Source organism: Anguilla rostrata, chromosome 5 (genome assembly GCF_018555375.3).
Source record: "Anguilla rostrata isolate EN2019 chromosome 5, ASM1855537v3, whole genome shotgun sequence".
Lineage (NCBI taxonomy): Eukaryota > Metazoa > Chordata > Actinopteri > Anguilliformes > Anguillidae > Anguilla > Anguilla rostrata.
In genome coordinates, this window is record NC_057937.1 from 17,716,982 (window position 1) to 17,730,699 (window position 13,718).

The 13,718-nt window shown below is 45.2% G+C and overlaps 1 protein-coding gene across 1 annotated transcript in view; it reads right to left on the minus strand.

Annotated features, from left to right (window-relative positions):
• Positions 1-10,476: 10,476 nt before the first annotated feature.
• Positions 10,477-13,718, minus strand: part of n4bp1 (nedd4 binding protein 1) — a 22,794-nt gene continuing 19,552 nt past the window's right edge. The window contains exons 5-7 of the mRNA XM_064335476.1: positions 13,650-13,718; positions 13,062-13,163; positions 10,477-12,669 (exon numbers count right to left, since the gene is read on the minus strand). The exon at positions 13,650-13,718 is cut by the window's right edge and continues 39 nt beyond it. Coding sequence (XP_064191546.1) covers positions 12,345-12,669; positions 13,062-13,163; positions 13,650-13,718 — 496 coding nt within the window. The 3' untranslated portion in view covers positions 10,477-12,344. The remainder of the gene's footprint in view (positions 12,670-13,061; positions 13,164-13,649) is intronic.

Genomic DNA, 13,718 nt, shown 5'->3' on the forward strand with positions numbered 1-13,718 from the left:
TAGCAAGTTACTTAAGAAGCAACTACACACGCACCCACACCCCACACATACTCGAACATACTTACATATGCGTACACATATATACACACTCAGACACACACACACACACACACACTCACAGACGTATATTTACACATGTATGGACACACTTGTGTGTCAAAATTCTGGACGTACACAAATACATTAATTTGCACATACATGCATTTCTCCATAAATAAATGCATGTCTGGCATAATTTGTGTGATGGTGTCAGGGTAGTGAGGATTAAGTAAAAAATGCAATTTCTGAATCTAGACATTTCAACAGCTAACACCCTCATTTCATGTTCAGCACTCTCAATACCGAACACAAGTGCATCAACAGTGAAAACTCCTCACTTATCCAACATGTAAAATGCATTTTTTAAATTTCATTTGTTAATTTATCGACCAGTTATCAATCAAATCACCAAATTAAAACTGCCTTAAAAAACAATTAATGTTACAGACATAGACAAGTTACAGTCACAAAAGAAATGAATGAAAGTAGGTGCTACAGCATGTCTCTCCCAAGTAACCCCAAGAATGTGCTTAGACCAAAATTCAAAAACCAACAGGCAGCAGAATATTCCAAAAAGACCAGGGATGAAATGTAGAACACTAGACCTAGCAACCTGGCAACCTACAACTAACTCTCCAAACTAAAAGAAAGGCACACCTTTAATCTAGTTGAAAGAGGAGGGGGCACCCCCTCTTCTCCTGGCCCGTGCATACTTAAGTAATAATCAAGGGGATTCAAGGAGTACTGATTTCTTCCCCTTTTTATATTATTATTATTATTATTATTATTATTATTATTGGTTAAGGTCAATCTGAAGTACACACCATCTTTACAAGGTTATAGGGAAATTAACCATCTCCTACAGAGCATTATGGTGACATTAAATATTACGAATTTTGAGATCTTTTTGAGAATGACAGCCTTGGCTATTATCGAAATGTTTGTGAGCTACTATGTGGAGAGACTAGATCAGGAAATAATCAAACCAAGTTACAAAGTCAGCAGTGACAGTCTTTATTCTGGTATGGTCTGACTCAGAATCTCCAAAATAGTGCCTGGGGATGCATTTACCAGTTTCAAGGTGTGGAATCTTAATAGTATGAGGCATGAGGCCAGCATGAGGTTTCCCTGGTCTCGCCTGATGACACACACACATTCATACATACACACGCACACCCATACTCACAACCACATTTGTACCTCTAATGGCTACCCCCACAGCCAGTTCCTGCCCTCTGTGTCTTATCTCTATATTATCTAGTGCACAGAACAGGCCAAATGGTGACGTAGGGTTCTGACAATAGGCACATAATGGCTGACTGGATACAGACCAACGTTCAGACTGTAGGTGACACACACAGCATTGTGAAGAACGATGTCAGTCACTCACATTTCTCTTGCCTGGTGGGCTCTCTCTCTCTCTCTCTCTCTCTCTCTCTCTCTTTCTCTCTCTCTCTCTCTCTCTCTCTCCCTCATGGCCATAGATACATTTTATATCCTATTATTTTTCTGTACATTATCTGGATCAGTTATCCAATAAATTCTTCAAGGACACCTTCATTCTGTGGCCGCTTGAAATGATCCGCATCCAAATCTGCAGTTATATTTAGGTTTGGCCTAAAGGTTTCAGACCTAGAAAATTTAATCAATCATGAATTACTTTTCCAAAAGCCTTCATGAAAAATACCACAGTTCGTTTTGTCATACATAAAGAACTAACTTCTTTTGGTTCTATTGGTATAATTCTCCACTACAGTCTAATTTGTACCTGTCTACACCACTGCCTCCACCTCATCATATTTGATTCCATTGATTTGTTCAACATCTGATCGGAACCCCCGTTTGCACCCACTGGTTCAGTTGGATGTTTATATACAGTATGCAAACATGGCAACCCCGTGCTGTGATGGAAAACCCTCAGACAGACCCTGCCTATCACAGAGATCACCTGACCAGGTGCAGAGTGAGGCTGACACCTATCCCTGGCAGACTCCACCCCCTCTCGTCCTTCCAGAACACTGCAAACTGAGTGCGCTGGGGTGTAACTCTCTCCCACCCTGGCCAGACACACGAACACAAGGCCTCTTATCATCTCTTATTCCCAGGTTCCCTCTCCCTGACTCACTGCTCCTGTCTGGTGTAGATGATGTCATTCAGACGCGAGGGGAACCCCTCTGCCAGACAGTCCCTGAATCACCTTCCAAACTCCAGACTAGACGAGGTATTATTACTGCCCAGGGCAGGGAGTAGGTGAGATCAGTGCGCTCACCTGGGCGGGAGGATCACAGGGCAAGGCTCCTCCCTCTCTGCATCTGGAGTACTCTCCTTTTCCCAAGGCTGTTTTCAGTGTTCCCTAGGAAACTATATTCATTTTGCCAACTTGGCTCCGTAGAAAGTAATATCATTTGGCTGGCAGTGTAATATAACGTTTAGGGAATAGACTTGCCACCCAGAGATTTCAGGTTCAATTCACAGGTGGGGCACTTGTGCCCTTGAGCAAGCAACTTCAGTAAATGCACACATAATGTACACATTATGAATTGCATGTAAAATGTTGCGCAAGTTGTTCTGGATGAGAGCGTCTGCTACATGCCTACAACTGTAAATGATATTCGGTAAGCAGAGCGAGCTGCTCCTGCGTGAGCCATCAGGGAATTTGACCACACCCTGAGGGAACAGTTATACCACCACCGAATGGAGAGAGAGAAAAAAGAGAGGGGGTGAGAAATCAAACACCTGTTCGGTCAGCACTGCAGTGTCCTTTCCTGTTTGGGAGGATTCATGCCCTGCACCATGTTTTCCTTGCTTGTGACCTTCCAATTGTCAAGTGGCACTTTTGTGTGTAGCTGGCAGGCGCCATTTTGTGCCAAAACCGCTCAGTTGCATTTTTCACTGAACATTCACATCTATGCCTGATGTCAAATGGCAACTGTTCATCACTGTGTCCACATTTATCTGTGCGCCGTCGGTAAGCACACTGGAAAAAAGCCAATGAACAGCCAGTGAAATGATAATGTCATGGGTAATTCATTTGTATATACTTTTCACAAGATTGAAAAAAGATTAGTTATTTCTTGTTTGTTTTTTTATTTAAAAAAAGCTTTAAATAGCTGTACCTGCTTGATTTAATTTTTATAAATAAAATGATTGAATTTTCGTGGGATTGTTTGGTCTTTATTTTGGGAGAATGTTTACAGAATTCTCAGAATATACTGCAAGGCTTTATTCCGGAAGAATACAGAGTGCCTGTTTTGCGTGTTAAAGAGTTGTCTGTATTCTCAAGACTCTGGAAAACATCGTTCATTACAGTTGGTCAACATTACAAAGCAGGGGAGATAGTGTGGCTCATTCTGTTGGACAGCTGATTTTCAACCCATATATGAATCCTGGGGGTTTGAGTCCTCACTGAGCCTCTGTACACTCTCTGTACTGTGGCCCCTTCATTATCAGTAGCTGTCATTGGCTTCTCCCGGGCTATGCCATAGATTCCATTTGGAGAAGAAAAACTAGTGAACTAAAAAAAAGCAAAAAACAAAAAACTAAACAAAAACCTCTTGATGGGCGTAACCTGTCTACCAGAATGGACAGTTACCTTTTCCCAATATCACTGGCAAACAGCCTGTGTGTTTGTGAGCTTCTTATTGCAGAGCTCTCAGTGAGAAAGCAGCCATCATCAGACTTCTTCATCTTCATTACTGCGACTTCTTCAACACTTTGCTCAGTTATGTCGCCCTGAGCCATTCATTAATAGCTACAGAAGCTTTATCTTGATTTTTTTTTTTAGTTGTACTTGGTTGCACGCACAAGCAGAGGTCTGTGATATCTGTATATGTTTTTCAATTACATGGATTTAAACCATGGAAAATACAAAGCCACGTTTCCCTCCACCCAGGGCCATTTATCCCTCTAGACCAAGACTGAAAATGTTCAAAGTGGTAAGATTATCCAGCCGCAAGCAAGCTACCAAATCGCGAAGGCAGATTAAAACACTGCAAAATGCTGTGCAGTGTAACAAAGAGAAATGCTCTTTATAAAAATTTTGCAACATAGCTGTCGGAGGAGAGCTCTGTGGTCTGCAGAACGCTTTTAAATATTTCACTGCATGAAGTGTGAAGTCAAAAAAGAGTCTAATTAATGTTGTCTACTGGTGTGACTGATGTCATGCACAGAGGCATTATGACTTTTTGACACAGTCTGAGTATATACACTGCTGCAGGTTTTGTGTGTGTGTATATGTGTGGTCTGGGCCGTGCTACAGGCCCTACAAGTGTGATGCTGACCGACACCAGTGTCCACGCGCCCATTTGCCTCTCTGTGAGTAGAGTCTCTCAGTCTAATTTCTTCTGCTGTCAGGAAAACATCAGTTTCTTTCGCAATCTGAAATAGACATTTGATTCCATTCAGACCAATCCACCAGAAGACCAGCGAACAGAATGAGGCCAGCTTAAAAGGGTGTGTGCGTATATTTCCACAGAAATAAGGAAAAACACATTCATACATATTCACCAAGTAATAAAGCCAAGGGGCGTAAATTACATTTTTAAAGCAGCACTATTTTACTGCGTTAAACTGCGGAGGCGTTGGATTTCCCCAACGAGGAAAGGAACTGCATCTCACGCAGGAGGAGAGGGGGAACGAGGGTGAGCTGACGAGGGACCGGTTATGCAAGCACATTGTACAAGCACCCTGGGGTGGGGGGGGGGGGGGCAGTGGGTAAACAACCGAGAGTGGGGGGAGAGAGCAGCTCCCAAGAATGTTGAGCTGTTCTGGAATGTTGATGATCCTAAGACATTCTGCCCTGGACATGACTTATGCTTTTTTTTCCCCCCTGCTTTTTATAGTCTTGTAGAAATGGGGGGAGGGGGAGAGAAAGAGAGGCCAGAGGGGGAGGAGAGAGAGAAAGGGAGAGAGCGGGTGGGGGAGGGGGCGGCGAGCGGACCGACGGCCCCGTTGGGTCTCCACTCCACCCCGGGCTCGCTCTCCACCCGGCAGCGGAGAGAATGCGTGCAGGGAGAACTCTCTCTGACTAATTAGAGCCTATCACAGACCGCGAGCGCACGCCCCGCCCCCTCCTCCCTCAAGCCGACCGAAATGTAAACACGCTAATTCTCACTCGGCGCAGGCACCGGGAAAGCGGCGAAAACACACGCAGATGAGCCAGGCGGCCAAGGGAGCAGCTTCTGGAAAGGAGACCGGCAGAATCCCCCGCTCCCCTTTGCCTTGCACTCTCTGAACTCCACAAACCATGTCTGCGCACACGCTGCCAGTGACACTGAACGGGACTGCAGCCAGTGAGCAAAGCAGGGGTTTCCAAACTGTGAGTCGTGACTATATGTAGGGCTGCCTGAAAACTTTGGGGAAATAAAAGTAAAAAAAAAAGATTTTGTAATTTTTTTGTCTCTTCAAAGTATGTGAATATAGACCACCACATATTGAACATCGCCACAACCCAACTGTAATAAAGCAATGTGGCATGAGAGGTCACGGCTAAACAGTGTTGTCTGGCATGAGGCGCGTGAGTGGAGTGTTGGGGGTCATGATGAATTTGTGAGCATTCATTTGAGGTTGCATCAGAAAAAGGTTTGGGAGCCCCTAGAGTAGAGGTGTATGAAGCGAATGAGGGACTCTAAGTGAATAAGGTTAACAGTGAGTAGGGGAGCGAATGGTTGAAGGGACAATGTGTGAGGACCAAATGTATTGTGGGAGCTAATGATTGTAAACATTAAATAATGAGGATTCAAAATTCTAAATAAATTCATGTTACTCAGCCAATACAGAATTTTATTCAGAATTTTTTTTCACCTCATCATACACTACAAAGGTATGCAGACATCTGACATTCAACATCACATCCACAATTATGGTTATTAAAATGGAGTTGGACCACCCTTAGCTGGTATAACAACCTCCACTCTTCTGGGAAGGCTTTACACAAAATGTTGGAGCACTGCTGCGGGGATTTGCTTCCATTTGGCCAGAAGAGCATTAGTGAGGTCGGGCACTGACTGGGTGATTAGGCCAGGATTGCAGTTGGCTTTCCAATTGATTCGAAAGGTATTGGATGGGGTTTAGGTCAGGGCTCAGTGCAGGCCAGTCACGTTCTTCCGAACCGTTTTCAACAAAACCATTTCTATACGGACCTTGCTGTGCGCCCAAGGGCATTGTCATGCTGAAACAGGAAAGGGCCGTGCCCAAACTGTTGGGGAAGCACAGAATTGTCTAGAATGTGATTGTATGTTGTAGCATTAAGAGTTGCCTTCACTGGAACTAAGGGGCATAGACCAAATGATGAAAAACAGCCCCAAACCAAGGGGTGTCCAGATACTTTTGGTCATACAGTGTACTTCTGTCAATAAGAATAAAAAACAAAAATAAATGAGCTATATTGTTCTTGCAGACAATATTCATTTCATAGTTACTTCTTGATTTTGATTCAGCATGTGAATGAACAAGTGTAGGAGCATTACCCCCACTCACCATTTCCCAAGAAACAGACGCTTTCCCAGAGGAAAGAACAGGATCTTTTCCCACTGTTACATTTCTGAATCTTTTATGAACAGTTTGCTGTGAGACTTAGAAAAGACGTAGGCGCGGAAACAATAGCATTTAGCATATGGCTGTACATCTGCAGAGATTCAGTTGACTGAAGTGAGCTTAGTGAACAAGCCATTTAGATGAAAACAATGAGATCTAGTGATGGTCACTATGAATGTTCAGTCATTCTAAGTACAAATCAGAGTTTTTTCCCCACAAAATATGAAAGGCTCAGCTGCCTAGCTAAAGTTCCCCCTGCTTGATTGCAGTTGAATACAACAACGAGGTGCCAACCTGAACAGAGTCATTCTAATAGTGAAACTCCTTGGCGATTGCTCCAGTCCGATTAAGTCTTATTTTTCCCCCAACCACAGATGGTGCTAATGAAACTGGTCCTGTGTCACTTTCTACTGTTTGGAAAACTGAAGCTGCAGTAATATGGAACTTATATTCCACAATACGCACATACGAAAATTCACTTTAATCAGTTATTGTATTTGGTGCCATTGTTGTCCAATTTTACGCTGTCAAAGTGTCATGTGACTGCCCCGTAACTTGCTGTAATATTGGCAGCTGTTTCAAGTGCACACCCATGAACTTTCACATACTGCTGGATGATGTGTTAGAAAGTGTCAAAAAGGTCACCTTTTACACAAACCCATAACTCTGTTACATAACCAGGTGCCACTGAGTTTCTAAAGCAGCCAATCAACACCTGACATGCATCAAGTCACCTGTGACTGGTGACTGGGCTTACCCCTGACCAGTGAAGAGAAGAACACAGTTCCCACAACTATCAGGGAGGGGTGGAGATTCACTTGGGAGGTTTTGGCAGGCCCAAACCATAACAAGACCTCATTGGCAGGAGGGGGATAATGTTCAATTAGAAGGCAGCTTCTTTAGACTCAGTCATTTAACAGATACTCTTACACAGAGTGACATAACACACATTCATTTGATTAAACTATGCATCTGTACAGCAGGATCAGCAAGTACTTTGCTCAAGGGCAAGACAGCAGGGACTTGCATGAGTATCAAACCTACATCCTCTGAAATACAAGGTTAGTTCCCTGTCCCTTATACTACACCGACACATGGGTAGAAATACATTCATTATCCACCACCACTTATCTGTGAGGGTAGTGAATGAGCCATTTAGATGAAAAAAAAGGAATCTAGAGATGGTCACTATGAATGATCAGTCATTCTAAATACAATTCAGTTCTTTTTCCGCAAGATGTCAAGTCTCAGCTGCTCAGCTAAAGTTCCCCCTGCTTGAGAGTATTTCTGATGGTGAAACTCCTTGGCAATCACACCAGTCCAATTCAGTCTTCTGTTACCACTTATCACAGATGGCGCAAGTGAAACTGGTCCAGCGTCACTTCCTACTGCGGTTCGGAAAACCGAAGCTGCAGCAACATGGAACTTTTATTCTACAATACGGACATACGAAAATTCACTTTAATCAGTTCTTGTATTTTGCGTTATTGAGTGTACAAATTCATTTGTAGACTCCATCCATCCATCCATATTTCCTGGTCAGGGTTGCAGGGGTGCTGGAACCTATCCCAGCATGCAGCGGGTAAAAGGCAGGAATACACCCTGGACAGGTTGCAAGTCCATTATTGGGCCCACAAACCATTTACTTACACATTCATACCTACTGGCAAATTAGTCTCCAATTAGCCTACTGCATGTCTGTGGACTTTGGGAGGAAAGTAGAGTCTCTAGAAAGGCCCTTGATCTGGATTCAACTCAATACCTTCATGATGTGAGGCAACAATGCTACTCACTGCACTGTATACTGAACTTTAATAAACTCACAAAATTATTTAGTTTAAATGTGTTTTGTACATTATGATTACCATTATGCTAATTTAATAGCTATTTAACAAAAGAATCTTTATTCAAGGTTCCATACATCTTTTTTACAGTAACGTTTTATTCATATTTTCTGCATGTAACTATTGCTTTAATACATACCTATGTATGAACAATAGATGTTCATGTTCTCAAAGAAAAGATTACCAAAACACTGAGGCAAAAAGGATATTTTTAGTTGAGAATGCGGTTAGGTTAGTTGAGAATAGTTTTCTTTAGTTCAGAACACACAGTTCAGTTCTGAAGTTATTAGCTCACCTTTCTTGGCTCAAAGTCATCCACTGTTCCGCTGTGGAAGTGTCATGTGAACGCCTGTAACTTGGTGTAATATCGGCAGCTTTTTCAAGAGCACACCCACGAACCTTCACGTGCTACTGGGTGATGTGTCAAAAAGGTCACCTTTAACACAAACCCATGACTTTGTTACATAACAAGGTGCCACTGAGTTCTAAGGCAACTCATCAACATTTGATACGCCTTAAGTTACCTGTGACTGGGGCTACCTTTGACCAGTGGAGATTCACTTTGGTGTTGTCAGGCACTACCCATAACAAGACCTCACTGGCAGGAGGGTGCTAATGTCCAATTAGAAGACAATTTCAATATTTACTCTGGTATTAAACAGATCCTCCTACACAGAGTAACATACCGCACTTTCATTTTATGTATACTATCTATACAGCAGCATCTGGTCAAGCACTTTGCTCAAGGGTATAACAGCAGTGACTTATATGGGAATGAAATTCCCAACCTCTGACATATAAGGTTTGTTCCCTGATCATTATACTACACCAACACATTGGGAGAAATCCATTAATTATCCACCAGACTTCTCTGAGTTTCTGCTGTTGACACAGGGTGTTGCGGTTGTGACCATAATAAATTAACTGTCTCTGGCTTTTAGGAACTGTACAATTTACTATTAAGTAATTTAGCAAATTATTTTTGAAAAGTATATTTCACGTGGCAAACAAATGCCACAAGAGCTAGGGATAAGTTACAATCATACCTTCAAGCTGCATGCCTCCAACCTACAGGTGGAGAGAAGGGTTATGCTTCCATTTAATAAACAGAAACACTGAGGTGAAGAGATGAGGTTTTAGATGTTTGTGCAAGACAGCCAGAGAATCTTCCTTTGGTCCTTCTACTGCTGGGGGATGAGGGCAGAGAAGAGCTGGGAGCATGAGGAGCAGCAGCTATATGCTTGAAGAGACGGGACATTGAGGTGTCAACACGACGCAGAATAAAGAGGCCTGATTGGAGCGTATGGTGTAATTATTACTGTAGGGCAGGAAGGGCCAGTACCCTTTGAAGTTCGGTATGCCAGGGCAAGAGATTTAAACTGAAAGCCATGGGAAGCCAGTGAAGGGTGTTCAAAGTTGGCGTGATGTGTCTGAATTTAGGTCGGTTAAAGACCAGGCAGGCAGCAGCATTCTGGGCTGCCAGCAGCCGCCCCATGACATGAGGTGACAGGTGGGCGAGTACAGGTGTCCTTCCAGACAGAGCTGGTAGTCCGTATTCATCCATAATCTGCATAGAGAAAACCAATTTTCCTGCGATGTTTCGAGAGGTCAGAAATCCACCTCATGCTGTGTTTACTACAATTTGTGGTTCGGAGCCGGGCAAATCCAGTGGCTCTCCTATTGGCTGTTCCCATGCCGACTGACAGCCTCGTCTCTCAGGGGTCACCCATGCGCTCAGCTCAGCCATGTACTCCATCTTATGTTCTTTTAAGGCAAACTCCGCCACCCACTCTGTCACTTATGATGAATTAAATACGCAGCAGCTCAATTAAAAACTGAAAGCCTCTCGGCCTTTATCAGGCTTTGCCTCCTGGGAGCGAACACTCCTTTACGTCACCTCACCAACTTGTTCTCTTTTGGACTTCCCTGCTTTAATTACCTTCGCCATTTAATTTTCATTGTTAAAATTAGTGTAATAAGGTTTTGTCATTTTTTTCATGACCAGTGCAAACCCCTCCCACCCCCCCACCAAAAAAAGAGCACACCAAATAATAATAAATAAAGAAAACATGTCCTTTAATGACTTCACCGCCTTTGGGAAAGCTCAAGGAAGTTTCTCCTGCTAAATAAAACAAAGTCCTGGGGTCTGTGGAACCAACTGGAATAATATCGCCCCCCCCCCCGCTTTCGTCTTAAATATAAAAAAATAAACATAACAGCAACCAACCAGGAGGGAAAAAAAGCATGGCAGTCCTTTTCCATTGCACCCACAGGACACAGCAGAAAGCGACTCGGAAACACAGGCGGTCCGACCCCTCGTCACGGCTTCCTGGGCCAGACGGCGGCGACATGGCAATGCCTGGAGAACGCTCACGAATGCGATAACACAATGGAACCCGCGCACCTCCCGACCCCTGATGCGATGGATCAGCCACAACAGCACTGCACATGACAACAATGCGCGTGTCTTTATGTCTGTACAAGGCATTTCTCCTTGCGAAGGAGAAAGGGAATTTACAAAACATTGTTAGGCTGTCTCGAAGCTTACTGGGACCTCTTTATATGGTAAACAGCGGCCTCTGGTGGTCTTCTGGTAGAACTGACAATGAACTACCGTTTGTAAGTGTGTTACCTTTGTGCTCATCTGTATTAGGAACTGTACATTGTGTCGGAGGAGCGAGCGAGCGGCTTTTTAAATAGATATTTGCTCCCATATTCTCCCTCCTTTACCTGTCCCTGTTGCTGCGTGTTCTGATTATGCGGGGCCAAGAGGAACATGGAACTGTAACACGGCTAAGTCGTTAGAGGTGTGTCAGTCTGTGCTTAAATATCGGTGGACTTAGTTAAGGTAAGGAAGCGCAGTTCTTTCGCGAAACGTACGGCGAGGGAGCGCGTGTGCTCACAATGTCCTGCTACCAAAAACTTTTGAGTGTTGCATTGTGGGAAAGGGGATCATTGCAATGGACACTGAAGTTCCCGTGTGTAAACAGTAAACAGACAGAGAGAGGGAACGCGGTCCAGTTCTCTGCGGGGAAAAAGGTGTCTGTAAAAACATGTTTTTATGGTAAGTGCTCCCCCTTTTCCTTCCCTCCTTCAGTCTTTTCTCTCTTTCGAACGAGTCCTGCGTTTCAGGTTGCCGTGGTAGTGAGGATACCTCTCTCTGTGCAGCAAAAGGATTTAACGTCTTATGTACAAAAAGGAAATCAAGTCTTAGTGATTCTGTTCATAACAGCTCCAAAACAGAAAGGCTCCCTTTCCCAAATGAGTCTCTGTGCAGGGAAAACTACAGCGAAGCACAAAATCTCTCCCGCTTTCAAAGTCACCTGAATCTGCAGAAATAAATTATGAGGAAACATTTATATTTCATATATACACGTGTGATCGGCCACTCCCGCCAAACCCGCCCTCCCTCCCCGCCCAAAAATTCCACTCGAAAAATCACTTTGATTGACATTACCCAGCATTCCATTGGATCATCAGACAGGAACAGGCAGCGGAAAGTGAGTGTGCTGGAGGAAGGTGGAAATGGGGGGGGATAGATTCACTAGAACCTTCGATTAAGTGGACTGCAGCGTGAAGCTGACTCCATATTGTCCCCATAGTGTGGTGGATCATCCAGTCCCGTTTAATGATTACACTAAAAGAGCTCAGTGCTGAACCCTGTTCTCAGAGGCCACGCCCCCCCCAGGGCCTTACGCTACTATTTTTCCCAAGGGGAAAAAAATGTGTGCCCCTAAGCTGAAAAACACAGGAGCACAGCAAAGCATCCCAATTAGTAGGTGTGCTCCTAAATGATTTTATTCCGGTTAGCACAACACCCATTCCCGGGAGCAAAAGCTCTTAAAATGGGAGCGCTGCAGAGTCCCGCCCCCCTCCCTCCTCCTCAGACGGACAGACTGACGGACAGCTGGACGGACGAACGGGGGCTCAGCCCAGCAGCAGGCCCGACAGGGCGTTGAGGTCGCGCATGTAGGGGTTCTCGCTCAGGATGCGGTCGATGCGGGGCCTCTGGTCGGGGAAGATGACGTACAGCTGCCTCTTCAGGTCCGCCGTCTCGCCGGGGGAGCGCTGGGGCGGCGGGGAGGGGGACGGGCGGGGCGGGGCCCAGCCGGGCGGCCCCGTGTGGGGCCAGCGGGACGGGGGCCGGGTCTGGGGGGCCAGGGAGGGCCGCGGGGCCGACTGGAGGGCCTGGACGTAGACGGGCGGGGTGACCCGGAGCTCTGGCCGGGAGGGCGCGGTGACCGGGCTGTGTCTGTGGGGAGGGAGACCGCACAGAGTTAGAGTGAGCTCTGAGAGTGAGCCACAGGGCCTCCCTGTGAAGCCTTCACAGGCTACACTCCTGCACACCAACGCTCACCAACGCGCAGAAACAAAACCCTCTTTCAAATCGTTTTCATTATGCTTAGTAACTGAAAACAAGTGTATGAATATGCATTTGATCCTGGGAGAAAGAGAGATAGAGAGAAACAGACACACACACATGCGCGCACGCACACACATACACTCACTCGCACGCACAGACACACACACACACACGTGCACGCACATGCACGAGCACACACACACACACACACTCACTCGCATGCACAGACACAGACACACACACACACACACACACACACACTCAAACTCACACACACACACCTGAAGTCCTTGCGTAAGAAGTCCTCCAGCTGGGGGCCATGCTTGCCGAGGGGGTCATCTGGGATCAGGAAGTGGTCTTCCACAAAGGTGAACTGCAGCAGCCTGCAACAACACAGCACTGACCCTGAGTCTGTGTGCAGCAACACAGCACTGACCCTGAGCCTGTGTGTGCAGTAACACAGCACTGACCCTGAGTCTGTGTGTGCAGCAACACAGCACTGACCCTGAGTCGTGTGTGCAACAACACAGCACTGACCCTGAGTCTGTGTGTATTAAACAGCACTGACCCTGAGCCTGTGTATATTAAACAGCACTGACCCTGAGTCTGTGTATATTAAACAGCACTGACCCTGAGTCTGTGTATATTAAACAGCACTGACCCTGAGTCTGTGTGCATTAAACAGCACTGACCCTGAGCCTGTGTATATTAAACAGCACTGACCCTGAGTCTGTGTGTATTAAACAGCACTGACCCTGAGTCTGTGTGTGCAGTAACACAGCACTGACCCTGAGTCTGTGTATATTAAACAGCACTGACCCTGAGTCTGTGTGCATTAAACAGCACTGACTTGCGGTTACGCCCCTAACCTCTCTTTGATGATTTGTTTCCATGCCTCCGATGTGTCCACAAAATCCCGCAGGTTGTCATTGGTGACG